At 37.2% G+C, this 21994-nt stretch overlaps 4 protein-coding genes and 1 non-coding gene across 6 annotated transcripts in view; 2 read left to right on the forward strand and 3 right to left on the reverse strand.

The window, feature by feature from the left end:
* Positions 1 to 1289, forward strand: part of LOC101310367 (magnesium-dependent phosphatase 1-like) — a 2272-nt gene extending 983 nt beyond the window's left edge. For both annotated transcript variants that reach the window (XM_004290367.1, XM_004290368.1), the window contains 2 exons: positions 81 to 197; positions 748 to 1289. In XM_004290367.1, the coding sequence (XP_004290415.1) occupies positions 81 to 197; positions 748 to 951 (321 nt within the window). In that variant the 3' untranslated portion in view covers positions 952 to 1289. The remainder of the gene's footprint in view (positions 1 to 80; positions 198 to 747) is intronic.
* Positions 1290 to 1625: 336 nt separating this feature from the next.
* Positions 1626 to 9058, reverse strand: LOC101310849 (uncharacterized protein At4g38062-like). Its single transcript, XM_004290369.1, has 3 exons — positions 9013 to 9058; positions 2599 to 5387; positions 1626 to 1858 (listed from the first exon to the last, which is right to left on the reverse strand). The coding sequence occupies exons 1-2, from the start codon at positions 9021 to 9023 to the stop codon at positions 2639 to 2641; spliced, it is 2760 nt and encodes a 919-aa protein (XP_004290417.1). The 5' UTR covers positions 9024 to 9058; the 3' UTR covers positions 1626 to 1858; positions 2599 to 2638.
* Positions 9059 to 13378: 4320 nt separating this feature from the next.
* LOC101311144 lies at positions 13379 to 15057 on the forward strand. Its single transcript, XR_183950.1, has 2 exons — positions 13379 to 13772; positions 14533 to 15057. It is a non-coding gene; the product is annotated as an uncharacterized LOC101311144 (transcript).
* Positions 15058 to 15281: 224 nt separating this feature from the next.
* On the reverse strand, positions 15282 to 19187 carry LOC101296460. Its single transcript, XM_004292429.1, has 3 exons — positions 18998 to 19187; positions 16520 to 16851; positions 15282 to 15915 (listed from the first exon to the last, which is right to left on the reverse strand). Exons 1-3 carry the CDS (start codon positions 19185 to 19187, stop codon positions 15913 to 15915), a joined length of 525 nt encoding a protein of 174 aa, XP_004292477.1. The 3' UTR covers positions 15282 to 15912.
* Positions 19188 to 19396: 209 nt separating this feature from the next.
* Positions 19397 to 21075, reverse strand: LOC101311339. The gene is made up of 5 exons (XM_004290370.1): positions 20773 to 21075; positions 20560 to 20696; positions 20374 to 20491; positions 20032 to 20112; positions 19397 to 19742 (listed from the first exon to the last, which is right to left on the reverse strand). Exons 1-5 carry the CDS (start codon positions 20962 to 20964, stop codon positions 19686 to 19688), a joined length of 585 nt encoding a protein of 194 aa, XP_004290418.1. The 5' UTR covers positions 20965 to 21075; the 3' UTR covers positions 19397 to 19685.
* Between the last annotated feature and the right edge of the window lie 919 nt (positions 21076 to 21994).

The raw sequence follows: 21994 nt of genomic DNA on the forward strand, positions 1-21994 counted from the left end.
ATATCTTTTATGAATTTGTATACCTTTTCCCAAAATTTTGTATAAATTTTGTCTTCTCTTTCTCTTATCTGATTGCGCAGGAGATCTTTTCAAGTTGGACACACAAGACCGATCATTTCCAGAAAATTCACTCGAGGACTGGTGTACCCTTTAATTCAATGCTTTTCTTTGATGATGAGAACAGGAACATTCAAGCGGTAAGTTTGTCCTTTATGGTTGGCCCTTTGGCACCCTTAAAAGAATGGTTCTCACCAATTCAAGTATCAATATCCTTTTCTTTTTTATAGCTTTCTTATATTTTCTGAAATGGAATGAATCAAATACTTATCTCCATAAATTTTGGAATTTTATGGACCCTTGAATATATTTTTGGCAAAATGTATATAAAAAAGTCTCAAATGGATACGTATACAGGTATTGGTTAAACTGTTAAAGTGACATTGAAGTGTGAAACCTTTGTCACTTTATCCCCTTTAGGAAGCTGAAAAGGAGCAGGTCACAGAATAAAGGAGACCAAATTTGTCCCAGCATTTGAGGGGTGTGAAATATTAGCGCCCCATTTTCTTCATACTTCTTCTTCATATCAGTAATCACTGTTGGTTGGTCCATAAAATGTGTGAGAAAGTCTATAGCAAGAAACTATATATCCATACAATACCTGTATTGTGATCGTATATTTATACTTATGTTAATGTAGTGTGCAATTTTTCACCTGTACATCAAATAAGTGTTATGGTATTTATACAGGTTTCAAAGATGGGTGTAACGAGCATGTTGGTAAACAAAGGAGTAACTGTTGGAGCATTGAGGCAAGGTCTTACAAAATACTCTGAAAATGTGAACATATTGGAAAGGAACAAGCAGAAATGGCGCACAAAGTTCTCCCAGAATTCAAATGTATCAGAGAAAAGTTCAAATTCATCAGAGAAGAATGAGAGTGAAGATAATTGAGTCCCCGCGTTAGATGTGGATTATATACCAACTACTTGAAACTTATGAAATGGTTCCCTGTATTGTTAAGGGACATTCTGTACAACTGCTTCTTTGATATGGCTACTGATTTGTTGTATCAAAAAATACCAACAATTTTCTTAGACATGTAGTGGAATGGGTTTTTCTTTTTTTCCCTTTTTTTTACGGAAAAGGTTGTGTAATAAACCAGACACTATATTTTCAACCAGGTAGAAATTTGATGGCATCCTAGAGCAGTATGTCAGCCCTTTAGGGATTTGTTTGGTGAACAATACATAAAAGCGTTTTTCATGTGATAAACAAGTCCAGGTTGTAAGATCATGGTGTAACAAAGATGGAGTTGCCACATATAGTTCATGAAAGGGTTCATGAAAGGGGTTCAAGAACTGAAATCCGTAACATGAAGAGATAAGCAGGTCATGTTAAATCCTGGGTTTCAAGAACTGTTCTTTATTGGGACGGACGGAAAATTGTCTGATGAGATGACAAGGCAACAGGCCAATTGGTGGTCCAGTCGTTGCTTCATGAAATCTGTTTTCCTATAGCCTTCAGCCATTTCATAGAATTTCAGTTTCTCAGTGAATCTATAGAATAAAAAAATATGACCTCCATACAAACTGAAATTTTCAGCAATTCACATTGACCGTCTAATTTCATTTGAACTATTGCACTGAATTACAAGTGCATGCCTCAGGAAATATAGAATCTGAACACCATTGCACACTAAAACAAAATCTTACACAGCTCACGCAGAACACTGTCATATAACACAGTAGGAAATCACAAACTATTTGATTGACTTTCCTTGCCACTGGTTCAAGCTCAATCAGCTCTCATGCCCTCTCCAATTTCAATGTTTGTATTGCTTCTACTTCTTTCCCGGCAACTGCATATCACAGAAAGCTATTACAGTACATTCCCAACAAAAAGGGTACACAAATATATTGTTGATATAAAATTCTGGATTAAAATATGAAGCAAAAATGAAAACACATGCATGAGAATCTGTTCATCCTGAGAACTTAATTGTGGAGTGAGTAAGAGTATTATACACCTATTTCCCGAATGTATTATGCTAGTTTTTTTTTAAAAAAAAAAGATGATGCGTTTTGTCATCTTCTTTATCTAAGTAGACCTATACAGCTAGTACTCTTACTTTTCCCCACAAGGACAATGTGTGACATCCCTCAAGGCCTCAACATCATTGACTGTGTTAACTTCATTATGCAGTTATAATGACAAAAGTCTGTGCACCTATATGGTTACATCAATTTCATGTTCCGCAGGCTTGCCAAGTTCTTCAATACATTGTGGCACTTACTAAAAGTTGCTAACACCCTGATACTGATTACAAAATTCAAGGATACAAGAATGAAGTTCATGAAGGGCTTTTCACTGAACTTAAAAGCAAAACCCCTTGATCACAACATGTTGTCCATCACGTCTCTGACTCATTCTAGTTGATGCATAATAACCGTATTCAGGGAAAGGTGCCATAAAACAATTACTTACATATATGCATCTAATCCCTCATGTAAGCTAGTAATTATTTTGATAAAATTTTATGAAAATTTATGCGGGATGGGGATAAAGACATTTTAAATAAGTACTGATGATCAAAATTACCTTTTACCATGTACTTCAGTGAGAAGTGTATTTCTTCTCTTCAGTATAGCTGCCGATGATTCATTTCTTTTAGCGGTGATCTTCCGGCACTTGCTTCAATTTTTCTTGCTGACGCAGAAACTGTAGTGCTTCCATTCTCTTGGGTAGAATCATAAAGTGAATTACCAGCCACTAAACCCATCGGTGGTCCACCCTCTTCCTTAAATCCTTGCAGCATCGTTTCTAAAACATCCATCATTACTGTATCTTCATAATTGAGTTCACCAATACAATCACAAATTTCTTCAACATGAACCAAAATTTGCCCTCTTTCTTTTGATAGCTTTGTGGTGTCTTGAAACAGTATAGCTTTTTCATACTCAAGCTGCTTGACCATGCATTCCGAAATCCTCTGATCATCCGTCAACTTATTGGTTTCCAGTTTCTTGGCTTCCAATAATGCTTCAACTTCCTCTACCTTTTGTTTCAGATGAAACGTGGCTTCCTCCTGATGTATCGATCTTCGGCATGAACCAGTTACTTCTTTCTCCAAATCAATAATTCTTATGTTCCTTTCTTCAATCTGTAGCTTCAACAAATGACTGGCCTTCTTCAAAGCTTCAGTAAGCACATCAATTGTAACCAGATTTTCTACAACTTCAGCAAAAGAGGAAGTGAAAACAGTAGTTAAGTCTTGCTCTAATGATACTGTATATACCTCAAGACTTAATATTTTCTGATCTTTCTCATTGATAACCTTGAAAAGCATCTCTTTATCTCGTCCAGCACATTTCTCTGCATCAAACCTTGCAAGAATTGTCGCTTCCATTTCTCTTCTGAAGCACTCTTGTTCCAGCCAGGTGATATTTTTGTGGAGATTTTCTATGCAGCTATCCTTGTCCTTTGCATTTTGGATTAGGTTCTCTTTGTCTTGTGTGCAGTCTTCCACTTCCTCATTCTTTGCTGCTACTGCAGCTGCTAATAGGACTATCTGCTGCTCCAGAACTTCAAGTGTCTTATTTTTCTCTTCGAGGCTTTCTCTCTCATTCTTAAGGATTTCTGCACTCTTTGTTTGTATGAGAATTGAATTCTCCAATTGTCTACATTTTTCTTGATTTTCTTCACAACAAATTTTCAAGCTTTCAGCAGTAGACTTCCAACTATTTAATTCATCTTCTAATTGACCTATTTCACAAATTTTCTCAGCCAACTGCAGATTCACCTTTTCTAAAGTCTCCAAAATATCTCTTTTCTCTTCCTCCATCTTATTCTGCCTCTGTTCAGCAAGTTCCAAGGACCTTACCCTCTTCATCAATAACTCTACTTGCTCATGTTCTTGTTCAAGTTCAAGAAGAACTTTTCTTAAATCACAATCTTTCATCTCCAACTGTGTAGTAAGCACAGAGATCTTGTTATCCATTTCACCACACAGCACCACTTCAGCTTTTGCATCAGATTTTGTGGAGAAAGCCTCCATGAATTCTGATTTGAAGATTACAAGTATTATCGAAATCTCTTCACTTAATACCTCGATCATAGAATTGCATCTCTGTAGCTCCAACTGAGTTTCCTGTATTTTTTTCTCTTTACCCTTCAACTCAGAGTTATACCCATTTATATCTCCTTTCAACTTCTCTATTTGGGAACTCCATTCAGATTCTTTTGCTTTCAAATTTCTGTAACAGTTGCTGTGTTCCTGCTCCAAACCCCTCAGCTTGTTCTTCAGCTTTGTGAGTTTAGTAGCCCCAGCATTTCTGATCTGGGATTCCTGCAGCTCTTTAATAGATTCGTATAATTCCTGATTCTCTTGCTCAAGGTTAGCAATTCTGGTTTCCAATTCTTTCGTTGATGTATCTCTTGTTCCAATTGAGATTCTTAGCTTTGCAATCTCTTCATCCCTGCAAACACTCAAGCTTTCAAACTTTGACCTTTCTTGTTGGCACTGAGAAAAGACATCCTCATAACGTGATTTGAATTCTGATACTTGAACCTCCAAAAACTTCCTCTTACTTTCTTCATGAGCTAAAGCTTGGTTGCACATCTCTAAACGTTTCTGAACATGTTCAAGAATTCTAGTTTTGGAATCCAAGCTTGTCTGCAACAAAGAGATATTTTCAAGCAGGGCCGATTTGCCTTTCTCCCACTCCTGTTTATCCAACTCAATCTGATCTTGGAGCCTTTTATGTGCTTCTTCTAGATGTTCAAACTGTTCCTTCTTCCATTTCAATTGATGTTGAGCATTTCTTTTTTCCTCCTCTAAATTCATTATTACATCATCTCTCCACCTCAGATGTTTGGCTGCTTGAGCCTTTTGCTCTGCCTCGAAATTCTTTTTTTCTGTAGTCAATAAGCGTCTCTTAAGGCCCTCGACCTCGCGACTACTGGCACAAGCATTCTGCTCCAGTTCTTTATTCTTTTCTGAAACTTCATCGAACGCATATGCCAGCTCTTTATTCTCTCCTTCTAGTTTTCTCAGTTTCAGATCACGATCGGCTCTGAGTTTTTCATACAAAGAACTCAAATGCCTAAGAGACGATTCTTTTTCATGCAAACATGATTGGAGGGTTTCAGAGACTTGCCTTACTTGAGAAATTTCCTCAAGCTTGAGATTGAGTTGTTGATCTAGTTTCTCAACCTCCTGCTTAGCTTCTTGAAACGTGATCAACTGCTCACTGTGAGATATCTTGAGAGTCTCGGAAATTCCCTTCTCAACCCGAAGCTCAGCCTGGAGCCTCTCCATCTCTGCTTTGACATTGTCCAGTTCTTTATAAACATTCTCCATTTCCTCCAGATTTCGGATTTCCACTAATCTGAAACATGACAACGATTTCAAAGTGACTATTTGCCTAAACAAAATCCTGATATATTATCTTTCTCAAGTAATAAGACTAGAGAATTTCAGATGCAAAAACCACAATTGCCAACTAAGTCTTGCAAATGGCTAACACACTGTGAGTGGGTATTGTTGAGATGTAAATTGAGTTCACGTTTCAGATTTTCAATTAACTGCTTCAACAGGAAAACAAAGCAATGAAATACCCAGTATTGAGATGTAGGTGAATCGGCCAAATGCGATGAATGAATTATTATCAAGAGGAAACCCTAGAAAATACAAATTGCAGGTCTTTGCCGAGAAATTAGAGATTAGCTGGAACTCTAAGTTAAACAAAAGGATTGAAGAAAGCAAGAGATTGATTCTAGTACCTGCGACTGGGCGGAATCTGCGATTTGTTGTTTTTTGGCTAAGAGGGGAACCAGCCTCTCTCTTTTCTACATTTCAAAATCAAGTTTTTCGCACCGAATATGGGAAATTTTATTTTTAACACGTCTCGTCTATTTTCTTATCCACATGTTTCAATTTTATTTACAAACTTACCACTTAAATATGTTTCATGATTGGCTCTTATGGTAGATGGGATGTGTTAATAACACAAAATGATGTGTTAAAACACTAACCTGTATTTATTATTATTATTATTAACTTCCTTATATATTTTGATAATAAAAAAAATTACTAGATCATTCTAATTATAGATAGATTATTTCTTGAGAGAATAACATACAACTACCCTAAACAGTTGCAGAACACAAAAAATCCATGTTTCAAAATATTTAGAGTTTAGGGTATGATTTTTTGCAGTGGTATGATTTGTTATGGGATGTGAAATCCACACACTCCAAATTAAAATCCACACACCATTTTTCATTTTTTGGGTAACAAACACATTAAAAAAACAAATTTTAAGTCATTAAAAGACAAAATTTAACTTACCAAAAAAGGAAAAAGAGTGTGTAAATTTCAATATGAGGTGTGTGGATTTCACAACCCTTTTTTATTCTCCGAGCCATGTGGTATGATTTTTTTATTTTATTTTTAGTTTTGAATTTCGGATTTGGCAGAATTTGAGAAATTGAAACGAATTTTCCACCGAACAGCTCTTCTCTAATTGGAAATAGATCTGGTGAACCGAGAAGATGTTGTTGAAAGGTTGGTTCGTTGATCTCCGATGAGTCTAAAATGGAAGAGGAAGAATGGTTTAGCTTCGTCTTTGGTACTGACACAAAGAAGTGGAATGTTTTCTTTGTCGGGGCATAGGTTGGGCGGAGAGCTTCTGCTTAGTTTGGGTCTTAGTGATTTAGAAATGTTGTCGATGTCTATGGGGGTACGTGATGACAGTAGATGGATGAATGCGTAGACCTGTAGAATTGGATGAGCCTCAATCTTCATGTAATAACAGAAACTTGAAAAACATGAGTGCAGTAGCATAACTATAACGAGAGTATAGCGAGTGTAGTAGCAAAGAAAAAAAAAAAACCTAGTATGAGTGCTCTACAATAACAGAGACCATGACAAGTAATGTAGTAGAACCGAACAAGGGTGCAATTGTAGAATTCATAAATGAATTTCCCTATCAATAGTAGTAGTCATAAATAAATTTTTCTATCAATATTGCACTTACTGAAGCTGTTAACCACACAAAACCTGCTATTATTGCACGTACTGAAAATAGTTACTGCTACATTAACTGAGCAACTAAAAACCTGCTACTACATTTGTTAGAAGTGTAGTAGCAGCTGTCTTTCTAGCAAAATATGTTACTACATTAGCTGCGCCACTGAAAACCTGCTACTGCAATTGTTGAAGCTGCTACTTCACTAGCTGAACCACTAAAAATACTACACGTTCCTGCTACTACTGCACATACTGAAAATAGCTGCTGCTACATTAACTGAGCCACTAAAAACCTGCTACTACATTTGTTAGAAGTGTAGTAGCAGCTGTCTTTCTAGCAAAATATGTTACTACATTAGCTGCGCTACTGAAAACCTGCTACTGCAATTGTTGAAGCTGCTACTTCGCTAGCTGAACCACTAAAAATCTACTACTACATTTATTGGAAGTGTAGTAGCAACAATATTCCAACTAGTGCAGTAGCAACTACTAAAGTAATACATGGTGGGGTTTGATTTATTTCTTTTTACTTTTTAAGGTATGGTTGTGGTAAACACACCCCATTTTACTATTAAGATAGAAATTTTGGCCTTCTCTTTTTGGACTCAATTATTTATTTATTCGTGTTTAAGGAAATTATGTTTCGTTCTTCTGTTATATGTTTTGTCCTAAATTCTAATACACGTACGATTGGTTAATCTATTTCATTATTAGAATAGGTTACAGTATTGATAGAACTTCTAAATTTTTCTGGAGACTCTATGTAATGTCTATATATAGGTCTTTCTATTAATAAATGAGTAGACCATTATTATCGTTATATGCTATCCTTCAACAATTTGTTAATTATTTAGGTTCCCGCTTGACTCGTCATTGGTTTGATTGTTTTCTTTTAAACTTGTCATGATATAATTTTTTGTTTTTTTAGAAGTAATGATTGTGTTTTCTAATTGACTGCTCATGGTAAAACTGGTTAGCAAATCATGTAGTGTAATATAGTGGACAAAACAACAGAGCGCGAGTCTAAGAAGAAAGTTTTGATAAGAATAAACTTGTTTATGATTGACGTGCTCGTTTCCGGGCGTTCAATTTAAAAACCCTTTTTTTATCAGAATGTAGTATTGGCAAATAGGGTTCGATCAATCCGGGGACTTAAAGGGCACTCATGCAGTCATGGTTACACTCTTGAGTCTGTAACTATAAGTATTTACAAGCATTCATTTACAAATATACATATGGTACAAGGTAACAGGGGGGGCGGGGGTTTGAAGGTTTGTTCTATGTTCCTAAAAACAGAAAATAAGATATGTACATGTGATCAATTCATTCAACATTGCAAACAGAGATAAATTCAAATTCCACCACACATCAAGATCACGTTTCATTCCAACAATCCAATTATCATGCAAGTTCTGAACAAGAGAAACAATCTCAGAACACACGCCTGAAGAGGACATGCATTCCTTAAATTCTACTTACTTTCTCATCTAAGCACAGAGAAGTCTAGAACTTAGATTATTTCATGTAAATTGCTGCATTCAATACTGCAAAGTACTTGTCCACAATAAACATGAATCATTAAGAATTAAAGAATTGAGATTGAACAACAACGCACACCCGAGAAGTTGTAATATGCATTTGCAGTAGTTTACGTTTTCAACTATAGTTTCCACCACTTAGAGAAACATACTTACTTGAAGAAGCTTAGCATGAATCATGGTAATAGCTAGCATGCATTCTAACTTTTTGATTTAAACAAAAACATAAACTTTCAATCATTAAAACTCACAAGATCAGATCACCAGAAAATCATTAACGAAACATCAATATGTTTTATAAAATTCTGAATCTATTGAATACAAGAACAAGCAAAACATGCTTCCAATTCCTGAGTTTAGCACATGAAACATACCTACAAATTTGTAAAGAAAATCAAAACAAAGTAAAGGTAATGTTTACACTTTATCAAGTCTCCAAGGAACCTTGTTGACATCAAAAGGATGCTTGACTTCAATGCTTCAGGTCTCCAACATTGCTGCCTTCATGGAGAAGTCCTTCAAGGCTTAGCAAAGGAGGAAGAAGCTTGACAAAAGAAAGGGAGAGGTTGCTACTGCTGCTCTCTTATCCCTCTGGTTTTTAATGTGAATGAATGATGCTTTAAGAAGTACCCAAGGCTGTCTTTATATAGAGGAAAACTTGGTGGAACTTCTCCTCAAAAATGATGTGGGAGTAGAAGAAATGTTTGACTTTTCTTCTTTAGGAGCACATGTTTGACTTTTCTCCTTCCTTGGACAGCTTGGGCCTTCTTTTGGGCTTTTTGTATTTTTCTCTTTCATCCTTGGACTTGGGCTTTCTTTTGGGCTATCTTCTTCCTTCCTTGGACTGCAAGAAGGCTTCACTGTCTTTTTCTGCATTTTTCTGTTATTTCCATGATTTAGCCTTCTTTTCTTGATTTATGCTCTCATGTCCTTTACAATCACAAAACATGTTAGAAATGACATTATTATAAGAATATCATAGCTAAATAGGGTAGGAAACACATTATAAACATAGCATTTTGTGCTCATATCAATGATTATCTTATTATCTGATGCAGAGCAGATAATAAGACGATATTAAATTATAAATTTGTAATCTTTGATATTTTGTTATTGAGATAGTTTTAGGGAATTATTTCGCGGCCACTCCTCCATATCTATTAGTTGCGGCAACCGAAGCTTCTACAGCCAGGGATTAACAGAGGCAATGATTTCCTAAAAAATTGTGTTGATTAAGGGTTTGGATGGGAAGATGAAGCAAAAAGACTTTGAACGCATCCAAAATAACACCAACTTCCAAAATTTATTTGGAAAACAGCAATCTAGTTGCCCTAGTGAATGATGATCCCTTATAAAACCACCATCACCAATTTCTTCGGAAATAGCTCGCGTGCCCACAATATTCAACCAAACCAATTGACAGGAGGTTTTCAAGAGAGCATAGAAAAATCATAATTTGTGGAGACTTGAGTCTTAAAAGATCACCAATTCCGCCTACATTTTCCGCCTACATTTGAGGAAGTCGTCTACTATTGAACACAATAGTAGGCGGTTTTGTCAAACGTCTAAAGTCATATGGGATAAGCTAGAATCCACTAGCAATGTTGGATTCCACCAACGACAGCCTTGAATCCACAAGACTAAGGTTTCTCGAATCAACGAGAAGTTCTTGAATTCTATCTGGAATTAAGAAAACTCAAAGTTTATTGATATCAATGACCTATCATTACAATGTAGGAGGCGCTTTATATGAGCACATATCATAAACCTAATACAATAAAAAAAAAAAACATAAAATCTTAGATGCTAAAGAATATTACTAAAATACATATCTAGAATCTCGATCAAGATTTTGTTTGAGAATCCCGATATATCCAAAAGAGTAACTTACAATTAATTCTATCATTAAGATTGACCGCTATTTAAATATTAATTATCATGCTAATAATTGGTATCTCGATAGAAGTAACTGTTTTAATTTCGTGACATTTTTTATTTTTGAAAATTTTTATTAATCACACACCCTGCATATGTCTGTGAGATTTGAACCCACGACCTCAAAACTTCATGACATGTTGCACCATCAAATATTTGACTAGTAAAACTCAACTAATAATCAACAAAAGAATGAATGAATTAAGCATCTGTACCAAGTTAACTATCTACTGGGAATTTCATTAAGATCAAACTCGAACGTTTCACGACTTGTGGTTGTGGTAATCCTACTTGCTTCTTCATCTTCGTTGGATGCTAGTCATGCTACTTGATGAACGGCCGGAACTTCCCTTACTGATGTTGCTTATAGTAGTGAGAACTCTTGTAACCGCCAAGAGCCTGCCCAGTCGGAAACGCCTTGTAGCATATGTCACATACATGTTTTCTACTTTTCTCCAAAGTTGACCTCATCATCATCTTCTTGTTTTGCTTCGTGATCTTTTCACTCCAGTATAGCGATCTCCCTGGGTTTATTAGGAAATATTTGGTTAGCAATTAGACTGGTTGTACTACTAGTGCAAGTGCTCCTTCTGCCTCTGACATCTTTCCTTCCCCAAATTGGTAAGCACTTTTCTAGATCACTGTCCAAGTCTGTAAGATCCGAGGATGATGACTCGCACGAAGCAGAGGATGTAGAAGAACAAAAGGACTAACAGATAGAGCTTGAAGCTGTCTACATCATTCCAGTAATGCCGGGGAGAAGGATGGTATAGTTGCTCACCGGCCTTAAACTTGTTGATCTTCTTATTGGGGAGAAGAAGATTGTGAATTCTTTTGTGACCTCCTAAACCGTTTCCAGTCTCGAATCTCTTGCCACATACCTTACAGACATGACCCTACTAATTAACTACTATTCTGTCTCCTACTTTGATTATCTTGATCTTCGTCCAAGTCGTTCTCCATCTGACCATCTCTAGAAAGATTTTCATGGTAAGAGATAGAGTTTGTGATATAGAGAGTAACGCACGCCTGTAGGTATTTTGGCTTGTGTTAAGGGATCGGGGTTTTAAAGAGAGGTCCGTAATTTATAAGGAAAAAACGCTTTTGATTTGGAAAAGCACACACTATCTACTACTCACCGACTCGATCAAACTCGGACTCTCAGAGGGTGCAAGCTGTCTAACTTTACCAACTTAAAATCCTAGTGTCCTCATCGTGCTCCCAGAACCAACTTTTCACCATCATAAAATCAAGGAAGAAAATTTCGGTGATTACAAAAATTTCGACTCTCTAAAATATGAAAATTTCGATGGAAATATTGTCAGGACCTACCCCGGATTTCTCCTTGAAATCCAGAATAAATCCTGCGGGACCCACCTCAAGGGAAATTCTACCAAAATTTTGGCATAGCCTCCCTTGAAAATGAGTAACCCTACCTGAAAAAAAAATCATCAAAGCCCATACACTTCTAAAACAATTTAATCCACATCTTCTGGAGCCATCCACTCTCCCAATAAACATCCACCACCTCAACTCACATAAAAAAAAATCAAAATACTTTCATGAATTTAATCTCTCATACAAACATACCAAATATGTCTTTTTCATCACTCCTGAGAGGAGTCATAAGCTCTTAGCACACAACCACAATAAAAACAATCTTAATATCACTTAAAACATCCCATGGTTATTCAGAGCATCTACTAAGAAAGAAGAAAATACATAGGTAGGTTAACTAGTAACCTATGAGAGAAAACTGGATGAGGTGGGAAATATGACTCGCTTCCTACCCTCGCCGAACAGAACTCTGCAGACTAGGCATTTAAAACGAAAGGCCCAGGGGAAAGCATTTAAAACGTTAGAGTGAGTGGACAAAATAAATAATAAAAATATAGACTTAATGATAGAGCATTGAAATCAATTTAACGCTTTTCCCATATTTTCCATTGAGAAAATATTTATTTTATGCATGCCATTCTTGGAAATCTTTCCGAAAATAATTATAGACAAAACTAATGAACCAATCTCATTGGTTCCCAATAAATCAATAAGAATAGGGAAGAGGTTTCACCATAACAATGAGCCTCTCAGGCTATAATAGCGTCCCACGCTAAGCGCTTTACTCACATATGATGAGGACCGCTTATAAAGTTATAATAGCGTCCCACGCTAAACGCTCAACTCTCATATGATGAGGACCGCTAAATAATGGCTAGCTAACAATAAATATATATATATATACCGATCGGTTGCCTTCCAGGCTATAATAGCGTCTCATGCTAAGCGCTCTACTCACATATGATAAGAACCGTTAATAAGACTATAATAGCTACTCACTTATGATGAGGACCGCTAATAAGGTTAGCTAGCAATAATCTATATATCAACCCTTTTATGGTGAAATACAATATTAAAATAAAATGATCCACACTTTCCCAAATAAATTATAATAAACTCATAGCGCACAGTACAGTTCCCAACTGTACATGGAAATAATATAAAACACTTGACACGTCCCACGTGTAAACTAAAATTAGCAAGAGTTCCGGAAAAAAATAAGTGCAACTCGATAATCCAACAAAATATTATATCTCCAAATGCCTTTGAAATTAAATAACTTTAGCGCATGCATGATATTAAAATCAAAGGTCCACTCACAGTGCTCGGCTATGCTTGTCGACGGCCCGACGCTTCGAATCCGGATCCTCTCCTCATGAGAGCCTCCTCATATTTCCTCATAAGTCAATCTCAGCCTTTTATTTTCGACCAACGGCTAAGATTTTTTCGGTTAATATTAAACTCTATTTTCACATCTACCCAACTTATCTCTCTCTTCTTCTTCTCAAAATATCATATCGTGCTCACAAAAAGAAAACCAAGGTCTCTCTCTCTCTTCTGTCGTCGCAATTCTCTGCCTTCCTCCGCCGGTCAACCGCTGGCACCAAGGTCTCTCTCTCTTCCGTCGTCGCATCTCTCCGCCTTCCTCCGCCGATCAACCGCCGGCGCCAAGGTCTCTCTCTTTCGTCGTCATCTCTCTGCCTTCCTCCCCGGTCAACCGCCGGCGCCAAGGTCTCTCTCTTTCGTCGTCGCATCTCTGCCTTCCTCCGCCGGTCAACCGCCGGTGACGACCTCTTCGGTTGCGCCGGCCCACCATATCCGGCGTCCTCCACGTCCTCCGAGGTGACTGGTGGAAAAAAAAAAAGAAGTCGATTCACATAAACTCTGTATATTCATCCCAAGCTTTCTGATCTTCACTACTGGAGTTTGAGGTTCGATCTCCACCTTGGGTTTTAGTTTTTCATTGTTGAGGGTTTGATTGGTTGAGTTATGTATTAGTATACTCGATAATTCTTCATCTGGGTTTATGCGTTTCTTATCTAATTTGATTGCATTGGCTGCTGGCTTGTGTTTCTTCCATTTGAATTATAGTTTTGAGATTGAATCAACTGCAAGAATTATTTATTGGTTTTATGGCCGATTTTTTGACAATCATACTATTATGATCATGAAAAAACTGATATTATTCATTTAGCACAGTAATCTTAAATTTTAGTCTTTTGCTTGTGTCAAATGTGCCTCTAAAGATTGAAAAATGATATCTTTTAGGATATAAGTTGGTGGTGACCATAAGTTTCTTGATCACCAGCTGACCACGAGAACACTAATAATACAATTAGGATGTCATTATGTTCTTAATCAGTGAAGAACTTGTTGCAAGTTGTAGAAATCTAATCGTCTATTTCTATTGAGTGTTTGTATGAATCTCGTACCTAGTTCTGCAAAAAAAAAAAAAAAAAATAATATATATATATATATATTGTATTGGTGAACTCTGGGATCAATGTACTAGAGTGGAGTCAACTCTGAAATAAAAGCCACAGCTGATAACAGGAAGAAATGATGCCAGCATTTGTGATTTTGAATGATCTTATGTGAATCGTTTTTGATCTTTGTGTACACCTTTCTCTTGTAGCCTGTCACTGTTATGTGTTGTCCCATTAAAATTCTTGTTTGCTTAACCTGATGCAGGGAAGTGCAAAGAGGTTGGTAAAAACTGCCCTGCAAGAAGCAGCAAAGAAGAGAGAAATGCGGTATTCAGACTTGAAGAAGATGACTGTGGTGTTTGTTGCCATTTCCACGATGACATAACCGTGATTGTTGTGTAGGTTTTGATATCTTTTAGCTATCTATTTGATTACGGTAGGTTTTGATCGTGAGTGCAGGTCATAGGAGTTTAGCTCTCTATGATCTTAGTTATATATATGGAGGGTTATTTTTATGAAAGAGAGGTGGTGGAGCTACAATACAAGCTTAGAGGCGAAGATTGAAGTTTGCAGCAAAGAAAGAATTAAAGCTGTTATATATGACAGGGATCACCCTTCTCATCTTGAAGCTGTTTCAAGCTGTGTATACAATGGGAAAGCTTTTCTTGATGTGAAATTTTATCTCTTATGTATTTCAAGCTGTATACAATGTTTCAAGCTTATATGTTGAAATCCAATGATCTGGTTATGTTTCTGATCAAATATTATGTATCATTTTAAATTTTCAATGAAGAAACCTTTGGCAGTATGAATTGATGGTTTGTGCTCCATTGTGTTAGTGTTTTTGTAAAGAAACAAGTTCTCAGCAAAAATATAGTTCATATAATGCAAGTAACAAACATTGCCAGAGACCAACAAACATTGCCATGTAATGCAAGTAATTTAAAACTGAATAGAGATGGAACAAAAACATAGAAAGCAATTTCATTTCATCTCAAAATGACACTATCATCTCAAATTTACCATTTTCACCTGCTGCACTAGATTGAACAAAATGTTGTCATAGCTACTATACAAAATCTGTAAATTTGTCCCTGCTGCAATATATTGAACAAATTAACCCTATCAGCTATACAAAAGAAGCCAATTTTCCCAACAGCTAATTTATCACTACTCCCAAGTTTTTCCCAAAATGACACTACAAATCTTTGCCAGCTTTGCCAATCCGGGATGATGCAATTTACATAACAAATTGCAACTCTTTGTGGAACTTATCAATGTCTTCAGAAGTAGACAAGATGGGTTTCTTTACAGCAACTTTCTTGCCATCCAAAATTGCTTCATATACAACACTCTGCCCCTCGAGCAATAGGTTTGAGGATAGTGTAAGAGGAAGGTGGAAGATGGAGAGGAATGGAGTTGCTGTGGCAGCATCCTCTAATGCAAGTATTTGGCTCCAAAATTTCTAACCCATTTCCGACTCTGACTGTCTCTCTCTGGGTGGCGAAGATGAAACTGAGAACTTAAGGTGGGAAACACAGTCTGACGAGAGTAACGGGTATTAGTATACAAGAAGGAGCTCTGGTTTACGGAAGCTTCGGTTCATAACATAACTGGGGATTCCAAGTGATAATGTAGCTACCTATCACTGCAAAATAAAATAATTATCCAATCAGTATTCGAGATTTTGACATAGAACAGTAAGCAACTTAGCCCTCATGCTCCAATCGACAAGCACATATTATTTACAGCAAAATCCTTCTTTTTGTATAGTTTTCTACATGATATATTCTATGAAAATATTATCTAAAATCTGAAGCCATTTAAACATCATATGAAGCAGCAAATAAAGATGCAAAGTGTATCATATGACGCAGCAAATAAAGATGCAAAGTGTATATACTGCATAAGTTCTGATGCGCAGCGCCAGTTTCTCAATGGCCCAACTCTTTCTTACAAATGAACTCCAAACAAGGCATGATTTTTTTAATTTTTCTCATTTTTTGAAACCTTAAAGTGCCCATTTCATTTACAATGGTCCTAAACACGTTTAAACAAAAAAATATAATGACAGTATTGAAGCTCCTAACAATTCCTACAGCTGACTTTCACCTTCAAAGAATCACAACTTACTCTAAAAAATTGATTTTTCATGCAAGTCTCAAGTCTTCAATACTGATTCAAATGTTACTACCACTTTTCAGAATACAGACATTTCACAAAATGGAAAAATGGTACAATTTTCAACTCACCTTTAACTCCCCGCTCAGAATTCGAACCCAGCTGATTTCTCTCAGTTCTTCTCCTCTTCTCTGGGATATGGTGGAGGACGCCGGATATGGTGGGCTGGCGCAACCGAAGAGGTCGTCACCGGCGGTTGACCGGCGGAGGAAGCAAAGATGCGACGACGAAAGAGAGAGGCCTTGGCGCCGGCGGTTGACCGGGGAGGAAGGCAGAGAGATGACGACGAAAGAGAGAGACCTTGGCGCCGGCGGTTGATCGGCGGAGGAAGGCGGAGAGATGCGACGACGGAAGAGAGAGAGACCTTGGTGCCAGCGGTTGACCGGCGGAGGAAGGCAGAGAGCTGCGACGACAGAAGAGAGAGAGAGACCTTGGTTTTCTTTTTGTGTGAGCACGATATGATATTTTGAGAAGAAGAAGAGAGAGATAAGTTGGGTAGATGTGAAAATAGGGTTTAATATTAACCGAAAAAATCTTAGCCGTTGTTAGAAAATAAAAGGCTGAGATTGACTTATGAGGAAATATGAGGAGGCTCTCATGAGGAGAGGATCCGGATTCCGAGGCTTCCTCACGTCCTGAACAATAAATAATCATTAAGCCTTAAAACTAAGACAAAACTTTAATAAAATTTCCAAAATAAAAAAGAAGCTTATAATTTCTTTTCTCTTGCCCAACTTCTCCACTTTTTACCTAATAAGGCTCACATTACTCCGCACTTACCGAAAGCCATAATTTAACCTTTTTAGACTTTAAAACCTGCTAAACCAACTGCCGGATTTCCATTCGAATAACCGCCTAAAACCTTTATCATTGATAAATCCCAAACCTTATCAAATCTCCTCCAAAAATTCTCAACTATACTTCATTAAACTCCTCTCATTAAAACAAACCCAAAATCATGAAAAACTGCCCCTAAGGGGCGGCGGCAGCCGGCAGCCGGATTCCGGCGAGGGCCAATGCTTCTCAAATTTTCACATAATATTCCTCTCATCATGCTTAACAACATTCATAACTAGCACTTAGTCCATTTCTAAGGCTAACTAGGGCAAACGAATCAAAACTTCCATAAATCCCTAAAAACTTCAATTATACATTTCTCCATAACAATAACGAAATAGACTAATTCCTTTTGAGAGAATACTCAACTTGATGAGGGCTACAAGATGAGCTAAAGATTCCGACCTATGGTGGCCGGAGGTGGGATTTTCGGTAAAAAGTTTCCCGGCGTCTCCGGTGAGTTTTCTCCTCTTCCAGCGGGCTAACGGCTCGGGGGCTAGGCTGGGGAGAGAGAGGAGGTGATGGGGGTCAGAACTGGGGTGGGCTGGCAGCTGGTGGTTGGCCGGACGGCGGCAGCTGGCGTTGGAGACTTCCGGTGGGATGGGGGCTCGGGAGAGAAAGGAGGAAAAGAGAGAGAGAGTGAGTGAGGGAGTAAGAGGAGGGGGGGGGTTTGGGCTTACCACACCCGGTCCATAAAACTTAAACCCAAAAATTATACTCACTTAATATTTACCCCCTTTTACCATCTCATAAAATTACTCTCTTAATTCATAACTTTTTCATGCTAAGTTCAATTTTAACACATAGCATGTCTACGAACTCGTAAAAACGTCCTCTACGACTTTCATGAAGAAAGTTTTCCCAAATTCCAAACGCAAGAAAAAGTCAACTCTAGGGTCCTTAAGTGGTAAACGGTGACTTAACACGGTAAAAGACCAAAATAATACCAAAATAAATAACCGTAAAATAACTTAAGAACCGGGGTGTGACAAATATCGATTGTAGTAAAAAATTGAGAAAATTGACAGAAATATGAAGAAAAACAAGGAAATTTTAAATGAAACTTTGAGAGATTTTGTTTTCTATATTATCTACTATATTTGAAAAGAAAACCTTGAATAAACATTGATCTATAAGGAGTTGTAGTAATTTAAGGGGAAAAAGTAACCACTGAACCGTTGATAATTCTTAAAAGTTTAATTTAAACATCTACTACTTTTTTTTATGGCTGGAAACCCAAATGGAGGCTAGATCATCATGTCTTATATACATATGATACATTTCACATGGAATTACATGAGTAATTTAGAACCACGTAAAAGACCTATGAGATATAAAATTTTCACTATCTTCATCGTCTCTTTGTGTAGAGCGTTAAGTGTATTGTAAAGACTAGTTATTAAATGATATAACTCACGAAGAGAATAATGAAAAATAGAAGTAGAGGATCATGAAATGGGTAAAAATGGATAATTATAAATAGGAATTAAGAAGTGTAGGTAAAAAATAGTTATAAATTAATTGTATATTAGACAATTATATAAGTTTTTACCTTTCAAATTCGTAAAAAAGAAATATATATCATAAAGATGCGGACATGAACAACTTGGATGCTTAGCAAGGTTGGTTACGACATTGACCTTGTAGTAGGCCAAACAAGGTTCCAAACCTGTTGGCAGCATAATTTGGTTTTTAGTTCGGAGAATGGAGACAAGCAGGAGCAAGGCAAGTTGGCAACTTGGCTTTGCTTTCAAGGTCAAGACCAGCCAGTGCAGAGTGGGACACCTGGGGTGCAGTCCATGAGCAGAGTGGCACTTTTCTGGAATATTCCGGAAATATCAGTAAAAATCGAATATTTCTTCCTTGCATAAAATTTCCATCTGAACCAGTTTTGGAATCCATTATCATATCCCAGAAAGCAACCTTGGCTTTTGGTTTTCATCTTAAAAGGAACAAAAATCCCCTACAGTTAGTCTTGGCCTTTTCAGTTTGGTTTTCTATTACAGATGTTTGCTGGGGTTGGACTTAATGACAAAAATTTGCTCCCAAATTTGCTGAAATGAAGAAGATTTGGATTTGGCCCAACAGATAATAAACCGAGAGAAAAAGGAGTAGCAAAGTGTATCAAATTAACAGAATAAAAACTCAAGGAGCTGCAACCAAAATTTACTTTGCAGAAGCTAGTATTTGATTGAAGCTGCAGATGTACATTCAACATCGGAACTTAACAAAACAAGAGTAACGCACACCTTTAACATTAACTATACAAAGAAATCAGCTCCTGTGAACAACAAGTTGAGGAAAGTCACAAGGAGAATCAAACAATGAAAGGACAGTCCATACGAAATGCATAGATTGAAAGGGTTCACAGGTCACTTTTCTTGCCTAGGCTGTCTTGTGTTAAGCTCTTTCCTCAACAAGCAAGTGTTCAAGTTCTTCCCTTCGCCGCTCTAACTCCTATGATTTTTATAAGCAAGTGATACAATCAAACTTCAATATAGATTTAGCATTCAAACAAGACATAAGCAAATTGACATAGCTCAGTAACTTCATCTGATAAAACAGAATATATAGAAAAAGCCGAAAGACCAACAGCTTTTAACTTGTTAAGAGCACTTAAACCCTGAATCCTAAGCATTATAGCAGAGATGTGATACCAAAAGCAAAAAGACACATTGAAAACTATGAATGGACTTCCCCACACAACAACACAACATTTTGGGTATCTACCAATACAATAGCTTACCTCAAGATCCTTAATTGCTTGATCCCTTGAAATTTCTTTCTGCTGGCGAGAACGTTTGAGGAAGCCCATACATAGAATTCCCTTGAACAATCAAATGCGAAAGATTAGTTGTTTAGTTAGGATATACTCAAGGAGCCAAAAAGAATGAGGAAAAGTTAAAAAGGGGTGGATGAGTTAAGTGAATCCAAATAGATACCGACTAAGTTTAGTAAATTCAACCAAAAAGGCAAAATGCGCAAATAAGCCCACTCAGGCTAATTTTGACTTGATTAAGAGTATACTGGAGGAAGCAGAAAGGAAAGGATGGTTGAATTATTGGCTGATTCTAGTAGTTTGACTTACAGAAATAACATAGAGCACACCACAAGCAAGAAGCATATAGCTGGCTATGTTCTGAAGAAGAATAAGCGCGTCATTAGCACCAGTATAGTCAGGAAAAGCTCTTGTCATGACCGCAACACTACAAGTTGAGAAACCATATGAGAAATAGAAGAAACAAGAAATTTGTTAGTGAATTTGAAGACTTACAAGATCTGCAGCATCCCCCTACCAACCCAGTACTCCAATACCTTCCAGAACTTGGTAACGTATTCCCACTCGGTCTCGGCCACAGCCACAAAAATGGCAATGAGAACAGCATAACACCGGAATATACCATTGAAAATCTACAGTGAACCATCACCCATCAATATCTATATCTATATCTATCTAGAAAGAGAGAAAGAGGGTAAGAGAGAGTACATCAGATCCGTCCTCGAAGGATCGGATGGCGGAGAGGACGTTGACGACGATACAGAGAATGGCGGTGAGAGCAGTGACGACGCTGAAGCCGCGACAGACCACCAAGAAAGGGTCGGGTCTCACTCTCAGCCTGGTCCCGCTACCTGACGGACTCCGTTCACTGCTCTCGCCTCCTCCTCCTCCTCCCTCCATGATGATGGATCGATCTTCTTCTTCTTCTTTACTATTCTACTCGACCAACCAACCAACTCTATGTGCCACGTGGCGGTAACAGTACCTGGTCCTCCAAATTATTAGAGCTTCTAAAATAAAACTCTATGCTCTTGTTAGTTTTAGAGAAGATCGTCTCTATGCTACCTCATCAAATATCGCGGGGCTCATTCAGTGCATCACGACGCACTTGAACCAGCCATGTACCAACAAACGGTGGTTATGACAAAAAAAAAAATTGCTGAAATTCACACACCCAAATTTACAAACCACACACTTTTTCTATTTTTTTAATAATATCTATCTCTCATCTCTTTTCGTTTCCAAAAATACCCTCCAATTAGATTTTTTAATTTCTTTTTATTTCTCTCTCCACACCACGACAGTTTCTCACTCTCTCTTATCTCATCGATCTCTCTCTCTCTCTCTCGTCAGCTCTGCTCTTGCACATTTGTGAAATCAATTTTCATTCTAAGATTGAATACTAATTACCAATATAGATGTATGACCCATCTTTGCTTCTTGATTTCTCAATCTCTTCAAAATCCACCAGACCCAATTCTCATTTTGGTTTAGCCAACCATGGATCTGGGTAAGTATCAGCTTTTCTTGCTCATCTTATTGTCTTGGTTCTTTTGGATGGTAGCATCAAGTATATGCTGGATTCATTTGATCTAGATAAGACCCATTCTAGTCTATTGGAAGACTTTTGATCAATCTCTCCCCATCTGTGGCCAATAATGGCCGATTGCTTCAAACTAGATTTTTTACTTTCAAATCCTAATTACAGCTCTTACCAATAAACTAAATGTGAGGAGTTTCATCTTGATTAAAGCAATAAAGCCACCAATTGTTAACTCATAGTTGTTTCACAAATATTGATATGGGAGATAGTTTCATCTTGATTATCACTCTACTTCAAGTCTCGATGCTTTGGCTTCTCCCTTTCAATTTTTTCAATTCAATCTCGAAATCGTACGCTCATGAGGGGATCATAATCCAATAAAGAGTT

The sequence above is a fragment of the Fragaria vesca genome, linkage group LG2 (genome assembly GCF_000184155.1).
Source record: "Fragaria vesca subsp. vesca linkage group LG2, FraVesHawaii_1.0, whole genome shotgun sequence".
NCBI lineage: Eukaryota > Viridiplantae > Streptophyta > Magnoliopsida > Rosales > Rosaceae > Fragaria > Fragaria vesca.

Bases quoted from the DNA above. Each gene is read 5' to 3' on its own strand.
- LOC101296460 (XM_004292429.1), bottom strand. From the start codon at position 19,187: ATGGATTCCAAAACTGGTTCAGATGGAAATTTTATGCAAGGAAGAAAT. The intron at 16,852-18,997 runs GTCTCCATTCTC...CTGTCGTCGCAG, and splicing joins AACTTGCCTTGCTCCTGCTT to CTCTCTGCCTTCCTCCGCCG.
- LOC101311339 (XM_004290370.1), bottom strand. From the start codon at position 20,964: ATGGAGGGAGGAGGAGGAGGAGGCGAGAGCAGTGAACGGAGTCCGTCA. The intron at 20,697-20,772 runs GTACTCTCTCTT...GGTTCACTGTAG, and splicing joins CCTTCGAGGACGGATCTGAT to ATTTTCAATGGTATATTCCG. The intron at 20,113-20,373 runs GTAAGTCAAACT...TGATTGTTCAAG, and splicing joins GTGTGCTCTATGTTATTTCT to GGAATTCTATGTATGGGCTT.